The 20,422-nt window shown below is 50.6% G+C and overlaps 1 protein-coding gene across 2 annotated transcripts in view; it reads right to left on the bottom strand.

Moving 5' to 3' along the window:
- Positions 1-2,713: 2,713 nt before the first annotated feature.
- Lmo1 (LIM domain only 1) overlaps positions 2,714-20,422 on the bottom strand; it is a 39,680-nt gene continuing 21,971 nt past the window's right edge. For both annotated transcript variants that reach the window (XM_042691586.1, XM_042691585.1), the window contains exons 2-4: positions 7,166-7,379; positions 4,492-4,617; positions 2,714-3,125 (exon numbers count right to left, since the gene is read on the bottom strand). In XM_042691586.1, the coding sequence (XP_042547520.1) occupies positions 3,020-3,125; positions 4,492-4,617; positions 7,166-7,379 (446 nt within the window). In that variant the 3' untranslated portion in view covers positions 2,714-3,019. The remainder of the gene's footprint in view (positions 3,126-4,491; positions 4,618-7,165; positions 7,380-20,422) is intronic.

Here is a 20,422-nt window from a genome sequence, read left to right as displayed (position 1 = left end):
CATGGCTGCTGGTGGCAGCCCATTCATGGGATGTAGGACAACATTTATGGGACCAGGCCTGGAAGGAGACAGGACCCCAGGACCCATGTGAAATTTCCCAATAAGCTTTGCAGCTTTTTGTGAAAACCAGGTTTCTCTCCATACTTTGGGAGTGTGTGGTCTAGTTTCAGACCAAGAGAAAAGCCAGATACTATATTCTGTGGAAGCCAGGAAGGGAGGGAGGAGAGATAGGTCCCGTGGGCTGGTTGTGAATAAAGAGGACTCCTTTGTGGCTGCAACATTTCACCAGCACCGATGTGTTCTGGGCTCAAGCTGCTGCAGCCTCTAATGGTTCCTGATCAGCTCTCTCTGGCCTCTTCCCCCTGAACCGCAGACCCACACAGAGTCAGGCCAGAACAAGGCACATCTTACCTTACACTGAACCAAGTTTCTCCTCACAGTGGCTGGAAGGATGGCCAGGCTTTACCGGGGCCATCCTTGAAGGGTTGACTCCTCTTCTGGTGTGTACCCTTCAGATCTTGGTAGCCATTCCAGCCTTGCCTCAGTTGCTTGGCTTAAAGGCAGAGTTTGGTGTCTGGTGCCCCTCTCCTATCTGCCTATTCATTTCATACCTGATGAGGCTAGGCCTGTGTAACTTCTTCAAAGCAGACAGAGAACTTTCTGCTGAGGGGTTTCCTACTCAGGCCACCATGATATCCACGGTGGGAGCTCTAGCTCAAGTCTACAGCACTTCACACTGTAGATGTGGGCCTCAGGGCTGACCTGGGAATCAGATTGTGCCCACTTCTTGGACAGAAGTAATTTGGTGCGTGTTGAACATTGGAAGCTCTCTGATGAGGTCTGGGGTGGACAGAGTGGCCAGCTCTGCTCCTGGGGACCTTTCAAACCCTGCCTGCTTGATTTTGAGTCTATCTCATTGTGAGTGAATTAATTGCACAACCTAGAGTGGTAAGACAAGTTAATTACATAATTACTGCAAAATGACATGTTATTTCATGGCTGCAATATGGTAACTCTGTTGGAAACAATTGTAATTGCTCAGAAACTGCATTCAAGTGGCTCTGTTATCTCTCCATAAGCATGTAATTAACTTGTGTTACAACTTTATCTGCAGCAAACTCTGAAGTTAGGATGGGGACCCTTTAGATAGACATAGGCATCCTCGGCCTAAGGGGTCAGAGAAGGTCTGGCTCTGGGGAACCTTCTACAATGCAGGAAATTAGGTCTGTGTTTGTGTGCACACGTGCACACGCACCTGAGTGGGTGCATCCGTATGTGTGCACTGGGGCTTGAACTCAGGGTTTTGTGTTCTTGCTTAGCTTTTTGCTCAAGGATGGCACTCTACCACTTGAGCTATACCGCTTTTTGCTGGTTAATTGGGATAAGAGTCTCAGGGAATCATCTGCCTGGGCTGGCTTTGAATGGCAGTCTTCAGATCTCAGCCTCCTGAATAGCAAGGATTACAGGTGGGAACCATCAGCACCCAGTAATAATTTGATTTTTCAAGTTGAATGAGAAAATTCCTTATTATGGATTGTCACCCTTCAGGTCTCTCTCTGTGCACTCAGACTTGTCCCCAGTCTGATGTCATCACACATGGCCTGCTCCACAGCCATGTAAACCACAGCAGCCACTGTAGCCAGACTGGCTGGTTCTCTGCCTTTTTTCTCTCACACATCTATGGGTGTGTCACCAAAGTGGAGAACTCTTGCCCCTAAGATCCTTAGGCCTAGCCATCCCTTCTCATGGACTGGGCCACTGGCCATACAAACTTGTCTGGGCTGGAGTCAGTCTACTGGAGGTCTGGCCGTCTCTGGCTTGGGATGAGTGCCTGCTGGCTTGCCTATCTGTTTCTCCTACTTTCTGGCATATGTGTCTGTCTGACCATGTGTCCATGGATGGTCTGTCCTGACTGTGTAAGCAGTCTGTGTCTGCTGAAAGGAACTGGCCTCTTAGTCCTCCCTACAGCATTCTGTCTTCACAGGATGTGCTTTTGTTTTCTTGGCTTCCTCCCTGACTGGCTTCTACCTTCCAGGTCCATGACAAATTCAACTTGCCAAGGGCAAAGACTATGTCTCATCTGGAATTCAGCCTCAGGTCTGGTTTGCTCTCCATCAGCTCCATTTACAGCATAGAATAGATAGAGGTTTACTGACAGACTCCGCCTGATTAGATGTCTCCAACCTGCATAGGCTGAGTTGAAGGGAAACTGGATTGTCCTTTTTTTTTTTTAACCAGGAAGATGGGCCCCGGGTCAGCCCCACAGACAACTAACACTGTCTGTCACTTTAAAAGCAAAGAGGTTTGGGGAGGGCACATCTAGGGTGAGGGGTCCAGGATGTGAGTCCCAGTGTGGAGAAGGTCAGAGCAAGGTCCCCAGCTCTGGGTAGGCAGCCTGGAATCCTAGTGAGGGGAATAGATCACAGGGAGACGGGGCTTCATCTTCCCCCTCTTCTGAGAGATCTTCTCAGAGCGAGGATGTGTGCTCTGCCCAGGAAAAGGGGCAATACTCCAGTCTTCACTTATGGTTCAGGGCCTCTGAATTGTTCCTTTCCTTCCAGCTTCTTCTCTCTAAAGCCAACCTGGCATGTCTGCTGGGCAACAGCATCTGCTGGAGGTCCCACCCACGGCTCCATGCTCTCCCATTGAGGGGCCGAGGTGTGGGGGGGTCCCCAAGTCTAGGTCAATCATGTGAACAACGCAGAGCAACATCCCCGGAAACATTCATAAGTTTAATCCACGCCAGTAATAAAATCGCATTACATTTCTCATAAAATAAATGTTCCCATTTATATACAGAAGACAGACTGTACAGGCCCAGCCTGGCCCCAGGAAGGGGTTACACACAGACAGGCGGTGGCGGTGGAGGAAGGGCCACCCTCCCATCGAGGATGGAGACGTTCTAACTTGGCAGGACAGCAGCTGGCCAGCCCACACGGGCAGAGTGGCTGGCTGGCCTGCCAGGTGGGTGGGCAGGCAGGGAGACGGATGGTTGGGCCTGGAGGCCAGGCACGGGGTGTTACTGAACCTGGGATTCGAAGGTGCCATTGAGCTGCCCCTCCTCATAGTCCATCTGGCACAAGATCATGTTGTTCTTCAGGAAGAATTTGTCTCCCACGCAAAACCTAGAAAATCCAAGTGAGAGAAAGAAGCGATGGGGTGAGCTTCCCAGTACGTGGCAGGACCCAGCCTGACCAAGGAGCTGCGACACAGGGGAGATGGTGGTGCAGAGAGATGTGCCTCTTGAACTTCCAGAAGGAGTTGTGAAAAGGTACAGCAAACCTGGGAAGTCACCCTCAGCCAGGCCCTGTAAACTGGCTTGGTAGGACAGACGGTCAAGCAGGGCCTCCCACCATCAACTCTCCTAGGGAGGTGTGAAAATGGAAACGAAACTACCCCGGTCTCACAGAGAGAGAGAAAGAGAAGAAAGATGGAGCATGGGGAATGAGGAATGAGAAAGCAAAGAAGAAGAGAATGGTTGGTTATTCTTCCATCCCACGCGCCTAACTTCAGAGGACGGCTGAGTGAAGGGGATACAGACTCTGTACGTAATCTAGACCGTCATCCTGGAAGCTGACCCTGGCCCATTTCTTCTCCTACCAAAGAAAGATCTTGTTTTGGCCTCCTAAACTTCTACAAGTATTGGATGGGGGAGTGTTCCAATACTTCCCTCTAAAAATGTTCCCTAAAGACCTTCCGTAACCCCGCAGGTCACTGGCTCAGTGTCACCATATCCAAGTTCAACCACCAGGTGGCGCTGTAACTTCACCGAGCCCTCCCCGTAGTGGGTCTGACAGGAGTGCACAACCAAATTGGAGTTCTTGCAAGTTGGTCCCTCGGGCCCTCACCCCTTGGAGACGTCTGTATAGGTTCATACCTGATGTGGGGACTCCTGAGGAAAAGTCCCTGTGTTCTCGGTGATGACAGGCCCTAGCCTGGGGTGAAAGACTGGCTCCTTAAATCCCCCTGGGTCTCCCACAGGACTGGGGCACTGAGTAGGGCCCGAAAGATCTCAGAAGAAGCTGCACTGGCACCAGATTCACAGAAATGGCATCAGGAGCGTGTGATATTCCCTAAAGAAATCTCACCCTGTGGGTTTGGGAACCTTTTCTCACTAGATAGAGGGATAGAGGGCCCACATACATCACCCCTTGGACAGGCATATTTAAAACATATATTCACATGCATACCCTGTAACACCCAGTATACACACCTTGCTCATGAACAGTTGAAAACCCCATGCACATGTGCACATTGATTTTATGCATGTGTACCCACTGGTAGAGACACACAGAAAACTCATGCATGGCACAGAAAAGTGCCACACAAATAAGCATATGCACACGCATGTTCACAATGTGAGCACTTAGCTATGTTCACACATAGACTGCACTTTTGCACTCATGCCTCTACAGGATTCCCGGCCCAGGCAGCAGGCCTCAGGCTGCAGTCTATGGAAAGGCACTGGGGCACTCCTGGGTCTGTACTCACCTCTGGTTGCAGAGCTGACAGGCAAAGCAGTCGAGGTGGTACACATTGTCTCGGGCCCGCATCACCATCTCAAATGCTGGGATCAGCTTGCTACAGGCTGCACAGTTCCCTGTGGTGCCGAAGAGCCTGCCAGGGGAGAACACAGAGGGCTCAGGGCCTGCCAGGGAGCTGCCTCCTCTCAGGCCTTGCTAATCCCCAGCCCTGTGAGCATGTCAGGAAGGCCTGGGCCAAAAGGTAAAAGGACTAATAGTCATCAGCTAGCTCCTGCCAAGATACCAGGCTTCAGGAAAATTCATTCCCAGATTCTTTAGGAGATTGGGTAGGGGAAAAGGGGTCAATTAACATTGCTTATCCCAACATCTTCCAGGTTCCTACTCGGGTCTCATAAGCATATGCAGCCCCCCATCACTGGCTGAGGTCTGAGCAAGGGCTCCACACATAAACAAGCCTACATTTTAGAGGCTGACTGCTCATCATAGGCTGTGTGTCCTCAGGCAATCACTGAGTCATTCTGAGCCTCTCTGAGCCCTATTTAACTCAATTGTCAGACACAAAGACCAAAATAATACACCCTGCATAGAGCTGTGAAGACTGTTGTAAACTTTTAGTCACAATGTATTTGGAAAACCACTGGGCAAGGTTCCTGTGGGTCAGGTGCTGTTCTAACCACTTACAACGATCACCTCCATTTGATCCCAATTTTTAAGTTAAGAAGAATGAGTCACAGGAGGTGAGCTGTGTCAAGGATTCAGACTGTTCCTCCAGAATGGAGGATGGGTGGGGTTCTATATCACCACACACCATGAAGCCTCTCAACTTCCACAGTGCTTTGTTAACTCCCCTTTGGCCTTTTATTAAACCCCTTTTCTATAAAATAGGGACAGTCCTGTCTGAAGATACTTCTTAAGCAGAACTGATGCTTAATAAGTTCCAAAGGCACCTGACACAACTGTCTCTCAGGTGGGCCTCTCTCCTCCAGCTGCTGCGGGGCTGGCTGCACAGCTCTAGGAAATGGCCAGAATGGCCAGTCCTTGGATGGGTGTTCCAATGGTTTCAGCCATCTATGCCCTGCCTTGTTTCTCTTCTGCACCCGGACCAAGCAAGCTCCTAGTAAGACACGAGGGCTGAGAGGCAGGTGGAAGGCCCCTCTAATCCCTGATTTGTCCAGCTCAGGCTCAGGCGCCCTGCAGATGAGCTTGGCTCCATTATTCATCAGCTTGAGCTGCCTGGTGGCTCAGATAAAGGCAGACAAAGGCTAGACCCCAGCATCTGCTACAGAGGGGAGCATTCTGAACAGCCACACCTCCAAACTGGTCCACTGGCCTAACCTGGCCTCCAAAGTTTGTCCTCTCCTCTGTCAGTGTACTGTGAAAAAACAAAACAAAAAACCAAAACAACTCTTTCCAGCCTCTAGTAGCTAACAGGCCCCAGAATGTCATGATCACTGTGGTCCTCCTTCCCGAGGCCCTGTGGGTTATCAGATGGCCTGACATCTCTCCCTCGCTTGGCAGGTTCAGGTGCCTGGGTAGATACCTTAAATCTTTGTCAGGCCCTGCACAGGTGAGTTCCCAGGAGCACTGCTAATCCCTCCTCCCTGCCTCTCTCCTCCACTCTCACACTGAGCGAAGCCCCAGATCCTGTTTTATTGTATCACTTAAAACGCCTACAAAGGGCGGAAGCTAAAAGGAAAAAACAACAACAACAAAAAAGGTACAGAAAGATAAATCTTAAGCTCTTCAGGAAAGTTGGGGGGCTTCCACTGATAACCCTGCCCCCTCCCATCTTGCCCTGACTTGAGCAGAGGGGGGGAAGCCCCACAAGGCCTGGCCCTGACCTGTTAATTAATGAGATGGGCCTTCTCTCCCCACAAGGCCCAACCACAATCCTGCAGCCTGCCGCAGACAGAGCCAAATGCAGGCGCTGGGTCTCAGCCAAGGCCCCTGCTTTGCGGCCTCCTTCCAGCCTTGCTGATGTCATAAATGGCCTCAGGGAGGGTTAATGTGGGGGGGGGGCAGCCCCAGGGGATGGGAGCCACGTTGTTGGGGGGGGGCAGGTGTGTCAGAACTCTGAGGAATGCAAAGCACGGAAGGGTGATTCTTTTTTTTTTTTTTCACTTTACAAGGGAGTAAAGCAAGCCTGAGAGATGAGAGCCAACGATGAGAGCTAGTTCAAACCCAAGTCTAAAGCATCTGTGCTCCTTGTCCTCAGCGATGGCTCTCTGCCAAGCTCCCAAGGCAAGTGGGAGCCTCAACCTTGACTGCCTAAAAAGGGAGGGAATTGGGGGATCTGGGAGAAAAGTGGGCAGGAAGGGGCGGGCAGGTCTGAACCTCTCCACTTGTTTCTCCAAGGCCCTCGGAGGTGTCCCCTCCCAGTATGTATGCAGGAAAGAGCTGGATCCGAACTCCTTGGAAAAAGCCGAAGCCAGGCTGGTCCCCAAGAGCTAATAAATGCCTGCCTGGCACGATGCTCCCTGAGTCCAAGGAGTTAAAGACACGGGCCTGCCCTGCGGTGGCTCCTGGGGCATCGAGGGCACCGGAGACCAGGGTGAGATGGTGAAGGAGGGCCATGTGACCATGCATGCAGGGTGCAGAGCCAGGGCGGAGTCTCATGGGCCTGCACAGATGCTGGAGATGGTGAGCAGGCCTGGGCTTCGAGGCTGGCAGTGGGGACCCACCTTAGGTAGTCACGCCGGCACAGGATGAGGTTGGCCTTGGTGTAGAGGGTGGAGCCCACCTCACCCAGGCGGCAGTCACAGCAGGCGCACTTCAGACAGTCCTCGTGCCAGTACTTGTCCAGTGCCTTCAGCAGGTAACGGTCCTTGATCTTGCGGTTACAGCCCGCACAGCCCTTCTGCTTCCCTTTGGGCTGGACGGAGAGCATCGGCACACCTGTGGATAGACAGACAGATGGATACAGGACTCTGGGCCTTGGGCTACACCCCTGTTCTGGGAATGGGGAGTTTGCTACTTTTCTCTACTGCTTCTAGTTTCAGGGCTCCCAGGAGCCATGATTGTCTACTTTCTCCCAAGGACCCTCCTCCTCTGACCGGGGATCCCCACCCTCTCCTATGGATGCATGATATGGCTTGTCCCTAATTCTGGGGAGATTCCTCCATAGGAGCCCTGAATCCACTCTGTTCTAGGGCACAGGACCAGCCTAGCAGCACAGTACCTCTGTCCCCTGTGCCATCTGACAGAGTGAGTCTCAAAGTCCTACCGACACAACCAGCATTCTGTGGATGAGGTCCACTAGAACTCGCACATTCTTGCCAACTTTTCACAGTGAGCAAGGAGTACTGGACAATCTCAGCCTAGTCCCGCAGAGCCTCTTGCCTGCAGAACAGCAGACGTGAGGAAGGAAGTGCGGGGCTCCTGGGAGACTCCTCGGAGGAAGCAGGAGGCTCTAGAGCTCCTAGCGTCATCGATGGACACACCGTGGTCTCCTCTGATCTGGGAAGCTACAGCCAACCCTGACTGGTACTTGGCTGGAAGGCTCTAGACACCTGTTAAAAGAGGCAGCTGAGTGGACTTGTTTCATATTCCCCTCAGCCAGAGTCCAACTTCAACTGCCCTGGACTAAGAGGCTCTGGTTCATCCAGTCAGGATAAGAATCTCTGAGCTACTGGCATTTGGGAGCTTTCGAAAATCTAAGAAAGAACCAAGCACAAAAGGTGGGGCTCTCAACATAAGCAGGGGGCTCCTGGCAGGTGAGCACCCTCTTCCCCAGGATACCAGGCAGGCACGGGCATGGATGAATTGTGCCTAGGTCCACCCTAGCTTAGGGCCATCTGGAAGGGCAGCTGGGGAGGACATGGGGACAGATGTTGTCTTGGAGCCTGGGCATCAACAGGGAGCTGTGATGATTCACTGAGTTGAAGGTGGAATTGGGAAGGAGCCACAGGTGGTCTCAGAAGCCAAACCTCTGCTTCACAAGCAACCCCTCGTGAAAGCACGGGTCAGGGGAGATTCCTTCCTCAAGCAGCTCTCTCCAGTTTTCCTGGCATCTAACCACCATCCCCAGCTTCTCCAAAAGCTTTCCAGAGCTGGAGCGAAGCTTCTATTCCCTGACCCCCCATTCTGTCCTCTCTCTCTCTCTCTCTCCTCTTCCCATCCCAGGGTGGACATTCTTCAAACTTCAGGGGAAAATCAGCAGCCAAGGGGTCTCAGTCTCAGGATGTATAGGTGTTAGGTCAATCTCCCCAGTTCTACAGATAGGAAAACTGAGGCATTTCCCCAGTTCTATAGATAGGGAAACTGAGGCCCAGATGGTCAACTAGATTAGTATATATCATCGATCAAGTGGCCTTGGGACTTCTTCCCCTTTCCTGTGCTGTCTCAGCCCAGATTTCCCCATCAGACTTCTGCTGGAGAAAGAGGGTATCCCCAGGACCAGGGGGCCAGGCTTGCAATGCCCAGGACCGAAGGGGACAAGGCAGGGATGTACTGCAGGCTGCAGTGTGAGGAGGTCATCTAGTTCCCTCCTCTCTCTCCCTCCTCCAGTCCCTGAGGGCCCCAGTCTGTTAGCTGGGAAGTTTGCTGCCTAATTTCCTTAATGCAGCTCTAAAGGTTAATTGGTCTGAGAGAGGGATGGAGCTCAGAATGATGCTGCCCCCGGCCTGCTTGTGTCTCATCTAACAGGGCTGGCCTGGTCACAGGGCTCTTGAGGAGCCCGTGAAGCCGGTCCTCTGAGAGCTGGGGTCTTGGGGAGGCAGCTTCCAAGATCTGGCCTACAGAGAGGAACCAGGGACAAAGAAACTAGGAGAGAAGTTCTAAAATAGCTGAATTTGGGAATACATTATATACACCCGTGGAAAAGTCACAGTGAAATCCCCCACTGTATCACTAATGTACGCTAATAATAATTTTTAAAAAAAAAAAAAAACAAGTAAACCAAATTGATGGGGGAAAAAAAAAGAATCTAAACCTGAGGGCAGCCTGGAGCTCCAAGAGTAGGACCATCACTTCCCAGGGCCTGGGGGTGGGGGACGGTGAATGAGCACCCAGCCACAGAGCTATGCAGTTAAAATACTGATGCATCTCTCAGGCCCTTACCAGGCCTCGGCTTGTGTGATTCCTGGCAGGGAGAAGTGGGGAAGAGAGCTGCAAAAACAAGAATACACAGGGGTGACCCCTAGCCCAATAAGTTAGACCTCAAGATGAAAGGGGAGAGACAGTGGAGACCCCCAGAAGTAGAAGTGTCTCTCAGATTCTCTCCTCTATCTGGATAGGCTGAGGCCAGCAGGCCAGGCCACAGGCCTGAATCCCATCACTGGTGTGGCCTGGCACCTGGAAGAAGAGTGATCACACAAGCTTTCCCTGGCTTTCTCTCCACCCCATGTGCAGGCTATCTACAAGGTCTGGGCACTTCTCATGTGGGAATGCGTAACTCTGATGCCTGACCTCTGCACAGAAGCTGCACGGTTTCTGTCCGTCAGGGAATGGAGCGCCAAGGCAAGAATAGAGACCAAAGAGAATCTTCCGCCTGGAAAGGCTAAGGTTGGGGGTGAAGCTTGCCCTACAGCATGCCTATAGCCTGGCCCCCAGATCTGTGCACCCCATGGCCACTGCCCTGGCCTCTTTGGGCCTCAGTTCTCCTACCTGTAGCAAGGAAAATGCAAACTATCCCTGTTTCTTCCTGAAAGGCCAAGAGTGGGGGGAGGGGCTCACAAGAGGGGGAGGGTGTGGCAAAGGGAGGCTCCCTTCTCCCTTTCCTTCCATCTAAGAAAGCACCAGCTGGTGTCACCTCTGCTGGCCTTGGCCAGGAGCCTTGACAGCACTCCTGGGAAGGCCAAGGAGCTATGAAACTAGCTGGGAGCCTTGTGCTCCCCAAATGGATGGAGATGTTTCCCAGAGAGCCCCCAGGTCCTCAACTCCCTGCCAGGCCTCCCCAGCCTGCCCCCTGCAGACCTGCTGGCCCTCCCCCTTGCCTGGCTCTGGGAGCCCAGCCTCAGGCCATGCACTTTCCATTAGGGAGATAGCATCCCTTTACTGAAGTCCATTTGGGATCCATTTTAGTGTTATCTAAAAATCAAATCTACATGGTAATCCTTTTAATGTACTCCTGACTTCAGAAAAGAAAAAAAAAAACAGCTTTGCACTCCTTCAGGAAAGGTTTTAAAGCATTACCCAGTAATTACTACTCACCCATGAAAACACTCCTATTTTACAATGGCAGTTGTTTGTACTGGCATATATACCCGCACCCCCCCCCCCCCCCGCCCCCAGCACATGCTCAGGCACAGCATACATACTAAGCTTGGTTTAAAGAACGAGTTCCCTAAACCCGTGTCACCCCCCAAATCTCAGGGTGGAGTGGAGATCAACATTTGAAAGGAGTCAAGCCAAAGTCCCAACAATCCCTCTCCACCAGGGTGGGATGTTGGAGGGAAGCAGACAGACTGTGGGAGAAGCCTCCAGGCCTGACTCATTGGTGGCCAGACACTCACCCTTGGTCCTGTAATCTGGGGCACAGCCAGGCAGTCCAGTGATGGGAAGGGACTGCCAGAGGTCATCACACCCCTCCTACCTCCCCCTCAGCCTGGAGAGAAGCCCTCTCTACATTGACCTCCACAGCATACAGCAGGCCAGCAACCTGCCTGCCTAGCCCAAGCCAGGCTGCCCGTCTGCTGGCACATGCTTTCCCGGAGGACAGAGCCTGACAGCCCCCAGGTAACGCTGTCTCCATGGTTTCTGCTCAGAGCATTCCCATTCCCCCTGGCCATGCCTACCTTGGCTCTAGGCATTCCAACCATGCCTATGGCCCCCTGCTGAAGACCACCTTGACCAGCACAGATGACTCCGACACCTAGAAGCCACAAGCTGATGCACCCCAGCTTGGCACAGTAGAGCCCTGAAATCCTAGGGCTCCTAGTCCATCCCTCTCTGGGCCTTGTTTGGTTCTCTCCCAGGGCCTGCCCTTGAGGAAGAAATGCCTTTGTTTTGTCTGTGCCCTCTGTACCCCAAAGATCAGAGTCAACCATGGGCCCATTGCTAAGGGCTCTGACTTTTGACTTGCATCTAAGAAACGGGGCTATTCATTCTCTTTCTCCTTAGGCTATGGAGAGACAAGGAGTTACAAACCTTAGGCCACAGAACAGACCCCGGTCATCGATACCCATCTCAGCTTCTCTGCCCAGCCATTGGTTAACTTTTTATTTTTGACATAATGTCGAAAAGTTGCAAGAAGAGTAGAAAGAATTCTTGTTCCTCCTCTGCCTAGACAATCTTTTTACCATTATTTGTCTGTCCTCCTCTTTCCACTCCCCCCCAACCACTGTCTGAGTTTATTTCAGACATGAAATCTCTATAACCAGGGATGATCTGGGTGTATAAATACTTTGTTATAAACAAGGATCTTCCCTATACAACCATACTATAATAAGCAAAGCCAAGAAAGTCATATTCTTATCAAATCTACAAGGCTTCGTTTAGATTTCATCAATTCTCCCAATAACATCTTTTATGGAAAATTCTCGGTCGTGCCTTGTGTTCAGTTTAAACCTGGAAGAATACCTGAGCTTTTTTTGTGCCTGAAGACATTGGTACTTTTGAAGTTCACAGGCCTGGCATTTTATGGAATCTTTCTGGATCTGGGTTTGTTAGGTAGTTTTATTTGTATGATGTTCATTTTTGGTGGTAGGACTAGGGTTTGAACTCAGTGCCTCAGGTTTGATAGGCAAGTGCTCTACCATGTGAGCCACTCTGCTAGTCCTTTCTGCATTCATTGTTTGACACAGGGTCATGAAGCTCTCCTATTTGTACCTCTCCAAGTAGTTTAGGATGACAAGTATGTGCCACTATACTCTACCATTGGTTGGTATGGAATCTTCAGAGTTCCCCAAGGCTGGTCTTGAACCTCAATCCCCTGATTTCCAACCAAGTAGCTAGGATTACAAGCTTGAGCCACCAAATCTGGCTTACCTCTATGAACTGAATTAACCCTGTGTCTCAGTTTTATTTTTTGTAACATTAATGAATATAAAACAGTACTCGGAGCTACCATGAGCTATAACATTTATATATGTGGTGTACTTAGGACCAACCTTAGCTCTGAGCAGGATTCTGGAAACTCATGAGTATAATCGTAGTTACTCAGAAAACTGAGATCTGAGGCTTGCCCTTCAATGCCAGTCCAGGCAGAGAAGTCTATGAGACCCTTATCTCCAATTAACCAGCAAAATGTTGGGCTGGAGGCAAGTGGTAGAGCACCAGCTCTGAGCAAGAAAGCTGAGCAGGACTACTTAGGAGGCTGAGACCTGAGAATTGTGGTTCAAAGCCAGCCAAGAGCAGGAAAGTCCATGAGTCTTATCTCCAATAAACTATTCAGAAAAAAATTGGAAGTGGTGCTGTGGCCCAAGTGGTAGAGTGCTAGCTATGAGCACAGAGAGGCTCAGGGATAGCACACAGGGCCCCAGGACTAGAAAAAACAAGCTGAGCGAGAGCTCAAGACCTTCAGTTTAAGCACCTTACCAGCATGCACACACATACACAGACAGAGACACACATGTATGCACACATCCTCTGATCAGTCACCTACTCAGCACACAGATCAGTCATAGCCCCAGATCCTTAAAACAGTCCCTTAAGAACAGTAAACTGAATGTGCCACTTTGACTAAAGTTACATGGGCAACTGGTTAGAACCCAGTAGCACCCAAAGGCCAGCAAGCAAATGCTGGAGGAAGTTGGCCCCGTCTATCTGACAGACTGTTCCAATGGCCATCCAGTGGATAGCCCCACTGTGGCAATTCAGGGACAGGTCCCTGGATGCTGTAGAGAGAGAGGCTTGGGGACATAGGCAGGTCCTTCAGTGAGCCTTCACTCTGGTTCTACAGCAGAGCCTAGGCCTTCCTGGCTTGGGCTGAGAAGATGCCTTTGTTGGCCCTGCCCAGAGAAGCCATTTAGCACAACACAGCTGCCCAGTACAGTTCAGCTCCCTTTCATCTTCAAAGCTGGCATGGTTTGGCTAGGGCTCAGCTTCTCTAAGGGCTTTCTTTACATTGCCTTATGAGGCAGATGCCATGATTATTCCCATCTGAACAATGGGATTCTGTAACACAAGCAAGGATCCTAACCTGCAAGAGTTAGGAGACAGAACTGGCAATCCATTTCTGGATTTGCACTTGACTCATCTGCTATGTGACAGGGCTGCATTGCTGAGCAACCCAAAGCAGGGGGGTTTGCAGGAATGAGGAATTGCTACAGGTGTAGATGTGGGCATAGAACACCTAAGGAGTTAGCTGGGCATCTGTGATTACACAGATGGAGGGACTTTGTGTTATTCTCCAAACATCACTTCTATCCTTGGTGCTTGCCTATAGCAGGTGTTCAGCATGCTGCGTGAAAACCTGTCCCATATATCTAAGTATGTGTGTGCATGAATGTACAATACCTTTTTGCTGTGGTCATGCAAATATCTGCCCAGGCCCGGGTATGGGTTATCACAGACACGATCACTGTTTTCTAAAAGACTTTGGAGCACAGCTCAAGATCAAGCTCTGCGTAGAACAAAACACACCAGGAAAAGATCTGGAAATTGACAGATACAACCCTTAGGTTCACCCAGGTAGATTCATGCAGAGCATTAGAAATCCAGAGTCTGGTTCTACAACCCCCTCTGTCCCCCATCCCCTGACTTCAGCTTCTGGGGTCTGGAGTTGTGGACCTCAGAGGTCTGTGTCTCTGCTACCTTGCAAGGTCCTTCACCAACCAGGGCTCACACACCAGCCTGGACCTGCAGAGTGGGGGCCCATCAATCCCTTTTAATAAGGAAATTTGAAAGTGTAATCTAATTCCGCAGAACCTTTCTAAATCTCGTTTCCTCAGAAGCCACTTCATCGCATGCGGACACATCCAGCCTTGTGAGAAGGCCTCCATTTCCCTCCAGTTTTATCTCTGCAATTTCTCGTCTCACTGCACTCCTCTCCCAGGGCCTGGCCGCGCCGCAGGCCAGGCTTGAACTAATAGCATGTCCTGCTCATGTGGAATCAAAAGCCAACGCGGGCAACTATCGGAACGCGTGGCCACAGTCACCTGGCACGCACTCATTACCGCCCCTTCTGCAGCTCCATCCTCATTCACAGGAGGCTGTTCACTAGGTCAGGTGAGGGAAAGAGTGGGAGCTACCCATTGGGGCAGAGAGAGGAAGATTGGGAGTCTGGACTGGGCGCATGGGCTGGTAGTCAACTCAGTGGAGGGACTGGCACTTTTGACTTCCTCTCTAGGGAATCTGAGCGAAGAGGCTGGTGGCTGGTTACACTTGTGGATATATGGCCTCAGCTTGAATTCTGGTTCTGTTACCAACAGTTCCGCCTTTGTTAACTCACCTATTTGAAAGTCTTATCCTGAGGATTAATTCTGATAATAAACACAAAGGACTTATAACAATGCTTGAAACAACTGTGTAAATCCATCAGCTAAGAAACCTTAATTAGAAAACAGGAATGAGAGTTTATAGCCACCAACACAGACACACTAGAATATTCACAGACGTCTTCTTTACCGTAGCTCCAACCTAAAGATAATATAATTGTCCATTAACAGCAAAACAGATAATGAATTATGGTATATTTATGTAATGGAAGAGTATGCAGTAATGAAAAAGAATGAGTCACTGCTACATACTACCCGACAGAAGCAGGCAGCATAATCCTGGATGAAAAAAGCCAGAGGCAAAAGGTAAAGTCTATCAGTGCCACTTACAAGTAGCTTCCTGACAGGTAAGAACCACATGACGTGAGCATACTGGTCTCCAGTAGGAAGGGAGCTGCATTAGCCATTCACAGGAAGCATGGAAGTCAGCTAAAGTATTGGAAGATCTGAAAGCGTTGGATAAATGTTTAAAAGGGTATGTACACATAAAAAAACTTCACTGAATGAATCATCTAAGACTTGTGCATTTTGTAGTATAGACTTCAAGCAGGAGTACAAAAAGAAGGCAAAGGACCAAATATGGTGGTGCATGTCTATAATCCTAGTTAGTTTGGAGGTACTGATAGGAGGATCAAAGTTTTGAGGCCCCACCAGACAAAAAAGTACCATACCCATCTCAGCTCATAGGCTGCATAGGAGTATGGCTCAAGGCTGGTGCAGACAAAAGCAGAGGACTTACCTAAACACAAGCTAAGGCCAAAAGGACTAGAGTCCTGGTGTAACTGATAGAGTACTTACCTAGCGAGCACAAAGGCCAAGTATAAACCCCAGTACGGCCAAAAAACAAAGCCCTGAAGACTCTGAGTCAGAATTCTATATACCTCTTCAAAAAACTCATTTACTCAGCAGTCAAGCCGCTAAGTTATCTTTGAAACTTCATATGGAGGCCCCATTCCACAGATGAGAACACAGAGGCCTGGGAACAGGTCTGCAGGGCAAAGATTAGAATCCAGGACCTTTGACTCCAGAGTTCAAATTCTCATCTATGTATGCCCTCAGCCTTCTTCTATTAAGAAAGGCAGCAGCTGGGGTGGAGTGGGTACATGCTTACAGCAGGGCGGGGCTGGGGCTGGGAACAGGTAGAAAGGCTGCATGTGCAGGTCACTGTCGCTATGCTCTGGGGGAGGCACAAGCTATTTCACTTAACTTTGGTTCTTCAAAAATAAGGTGGCTTCAGGATCTTGAAAAGGGTTCTGTGTGGGCCCAGACACTAAATACAAAATGGGCACAGGTATGGTTAGGAGGCAGAAAGGCTTCATGGAAGCAAAATTGAGAGGCTAGCACTGCAGCCCAAAGGCTGAGGTATCAGGAGAGAACTGGGGGGTCTGGACTCAGGATAGTGGGGGACTCTCCATCAACATTCAGGGGCTTGTGAAGGGATGATGGGGTGGGAGAGCCAAGGAGGTCTTGAGGGGGGGGTGCCTGGCACAGTGCTAGACATTTAAAGGAAGCCAGTCCAGCCACGTTCACCTTTTCTAAAATGCCAGGTGTTCCTCCTGGTCTCTACCAGTCACTGCAGGGAGAGAGGTGTGAGGCAAGGCCTGCCCCGCTGGTGGTGCCCCCAGCACCAGAAGTGGCAGCAGTGGCCACTGCCCTCACATTCCATCAGATGGTGGTTCAACACCTCATCCTGCTTAGTGACCTTAGGTGTGAGTCCTGCACTTGTTAATACACCCATCAGGACCCAGCAGTCACACAACCCAAAGCTGAGGATGAATGGAGCCAGAGACCCAGGCGGAAGATCAGATCTTGCCATACCCACCTGCCCTGTCCCATCCTGAAGCCAGAAACACATCACAGTCTCTCTCTCCAGAGCGATGAGAAAAGGGAACTTGACTTGGATCCAATTTTGGATCCTGCCAAAACAAGAAAGCTCTGGAATAGCCTTTTAGGGACACTTCAGGGGCAGGGCAGGCTATTAGGAATGGGCCAGAGTTGCAGGACATATTTCTGCAGTGGGCTGTGGTGGCGATAAACCTTCCCACAGAGATCTTGCATGAAGATCGGAGTCCCTGGGGCCTGAAAGGAAGCTGAGCCCAGTACGGCCCAGAATGGGGACCATCTCAGGCCACTGTCACAGGATACTACAGATGTCAAAAGCAACAGATCTAAAACAAGACTCCCATTTTTCTTCCCCAGATCCAGCCTCTGTACTCTTACATACCTACCCTCTCCCTCATGGTACCCACACTATCATCCACCCAAGTGCTCAGTAGAAACTGTTAACCGTGCCCTCTCCTTCTGCCACTGCATTCTACCTATTTCTTTGCATGTCTGCCATCTTCTACCATCAACACAGTATCCCTGCCAGACTCTGGTGTCTAGTGACAACAATCCGTTCTTCACATAGGGAAGAAGAATCTTTCCAACTAAATCCAGGCACCTCACCGCTCAGCTTGGAAGCTCTTCCGTAGATTACGGTGGGCCAAGCATAGCATCCTTGCTCTTCATCTAACCTTAGGATAGTCTCCTGATCTGGCCCCTGCTCCTCCTCCCACACTGAACTCCAGCTACACACCGGGTCTCTTTCCTGCCTAACATCTTCCCAGCCTCGTTACTGGTTGGCACTTATCTTCAAGCTTCTACTTAGATGCCACCTCATTTCCTTACATACATGACCACTCCCCACTCTGATCATTTTCTTCTGGATTTTTAATCAAAAATTGTGATTATTTTGCTTTTTGGTCAGTGAATCTACAAGGGAAATGACTGGCTTTCTCCCTAGAAATCCCAGGGAAATTTGCTCTTGGGGCTCTGTTTTGTTCACCATAGGTATCCCTACACTGAGCCTCACAGCACTTAAAACATCAGTTCAGGGCTGAGAAGGTGACTCAGTGGTAAAGTGCTTGCCTTGCATGCATGAGGCCCTGGGCACCACATAAGCAGAAAAAGCTGGAAGTGGCACTGTGGCTCAAGTGGTAGAGCACTAGCCTGGAGCTGAAGAGCTGAGGGACAGTGCCCAGGCCCAGAGTTCAAGCCACACGACCGACCAAAAACAAAAGAATAAAAATCAGTTCAGATGGGTGTTGGTAGCTCATGCCTATAATCCTAGCTGCTCTGGAAGCTGAGAGATGAGGATCATGGTTCAAAGCCAGCCTGGGCAAGAAGTCTATGAGTCTCTTGAGACTCTTATTTCCAATTAAGCACCAGGGAAAAAAGCCAAAAGTAGAGCTGTGGCTGAAGTAGTAATATGCTAGCCTTGAGCAAAACAGCTCAGTGACAGTGCCCAAGTTCTGAGTTCAAGCCCCAGGACTGGAGGAGGAGAAAAAAAAAAAAGACCAAACAAAATCAGTTCAATGAATGCATGAAGAGACTGAATGGAATCTACCTCGATCTCGCCGGCAAGTGAAGATAGACAAGCAGGCTCAGACAAACAGGCTCCCCAGAGACAGGGGTCTTAATCAGGCTTGTTCCTGTCCCTGAGTCCCACATCCTAAGGCTACCTGTGGCTATGAGGCCTTGACAAAAAAAAAAAATGCAGATCCACAAATGTGCAACCACATTTGTGAGAGGGGTAGCCCAGGGCTCCAATTAAAAACGTGAAAGCACTAGTGAGAACAAACTCGTGATACAGGAACCACAAAGCAGTCCAGTCCTTCAGTACTGTGGACCCTTAAGAAGGAGACCTCTGCTCTAGGACTCTTCTACTGCCTCCCCATTTCCAAAGAGCAGAGTCCAGGCACCTGTGTAAGAAGAGCAGCAGCTCTGTCTTCCTCTGCAGGAAGACAGAGGGCCTAGCTGGGCCTAGCTCTTCCCCAGCACAGACCCAGACTCCCTCACTTTTACTTGAAGACCCTTTGGGATTATAAATACAATCACTTCCTTCCCAGCGAGGCTGAGCTTCTGGGAACCAGAAGTACCTCTGGAGTTTGCTATAGAAAACACTAGGCCCAAGGTTTCCTGTGTCTGGAGCTCCTCACCTGCTCAATTCCATTATGGGCTACTGGAGCCAGGCCCTGGTTCTTTGGCAGGATGCTTCCTAGAGCCACACAACTGTAGGGACCAGAGGAGATGGGATGTATCTGGAAGCTCTATTCCCCCAGACAGCAACTCATCTGTTCCCTAGACACCACCAAAGCTCACGTCACCCATTTAATGAATCAGGGCTCCCAAAAGACATGCAATCTCCACAAAGGAGGAGGAGGACACAGAATCTCAAGACGACTCTCAATTTCACAGCATCAGGGACCTGAGCACCAATGCACTGAACCAGAAAACGAGAGTCTGGCAGGAGCTGCAGACACACCGTGAGCGTCAGGGGAGCAGAGATTAGGGCCCTTCAAAATCAATTTTGAATTCAAACTTTTAAATGTGTTCTCCAGGCGCAAAGAGGGGACCCTCCAGGCAGGCTCAGCCCAGACAGCTGCTGGGTCTTGCTTCAAAGCAGCCAGGGCCATCTGCTAGCCACTGTGGCTGGATGAGAAGGAGGGTGGAGGGAGACTGAGCCTTGCCCCCAGGACAGCAGGCACAGGGGTTCCAGGAGCTCCTGCTGAGGTCCTGAGGGCTGCCAGCCTCCTGGATAATACGAGTTGAAGGCAAGGCCCATGGAGTCCCTGGCCTGACCAAGAAGGCGGGTGGATCACAGTGGATAAAGCCATTTAAAATAGGGGAGTTAGACCAATAGGAAGTTGCATCCTAGCCCAGCCTTAAGAAAGTAGGGAGAAAAACCTTTGCTTAGAAGTAAACTCCCTTTCCGAAAGCTGGAGGGAGAAAGCCCACTGTGAGTACAGTGAGAAAGTCCACTTCCTAGAGTGCAGCCTCTGAGAAGTAAGAGGTCACTGGAGCCCCCAAGTGGACTCAGCGGGGCAGCCTGCCTGCTGGTGTGGCCGCAAGTCATATCATCCACCCAGCGGTGCCTGGAGCCGGGAGCTGAGGATCACGCTGTCATCTGCCAGGCTGTACGTGGGTACTGAGAACTATGTTGGGCCGTGTTCTGTGAGGCTACAGAAATGTACAGGGCACTGGGCCTCATCAGAAGCTGAGCAGAAAAGACTTTTCCAAGCCAAACCCCGAAAGGGCTTCAGGGTCTACAGGAGGAAGCCCTCAGAGGTTTGGCCTGACCAGTCTGCACAGGGTGGCCCAACGGTGGCTTCTGGTCCCTGCAAAGCCGTATTTATTCCTCTCAGCCTACCATCAGCCCACAGGTGATGCTTTCCCAGACTCTGGATTATAACAAGTTTTCTCTGCTCCTCGTGTCACCTCAGCCTGGAGCCGCCCTCCTGAGATAGAAATGCAAGCGGCTAGAGAATGCTTTGTAGGTGACAGAGAAAGGAAGGGGACAGAGTCCTTGGGCCTCTGGGGAGCCCCTTACAGAACAAGGAGCACTTTGGAAAGAAGGCTGCCCTCACCCCCCCCCCCGCCCCCCCCCCCCACATCTGACCACAAAGGGAGAGGAAGTAGGGACGCCCTAGCATGGGAGTGGGCTGTGGCTTTACAAGGAACTGACAGCCCAGGCCTGGGTAATACTCCTTTTAGTTACAGCATAAACTGCGGCAATAAAGC

This window comes from Dipodomys spectabilis, unplaced genomic scaffold (assembly GCF_019054845.1).
Source record: "Dipodomys spectabilis isolate Male_0828 unplaced genomic scaffold, ASM1905484v1 ptg000145l, whole genome shotgun sequence".
NCBI classification, from domain to species: Eukaryota; Metazoa; Chordata; class Mammalia; order Rodentia; family Heteromyidae; genus Dipodomys; species Dipodomys spectabilis.
This window is presented reverse-complemented; position numbering and strand designations above follow the sequence as displayed.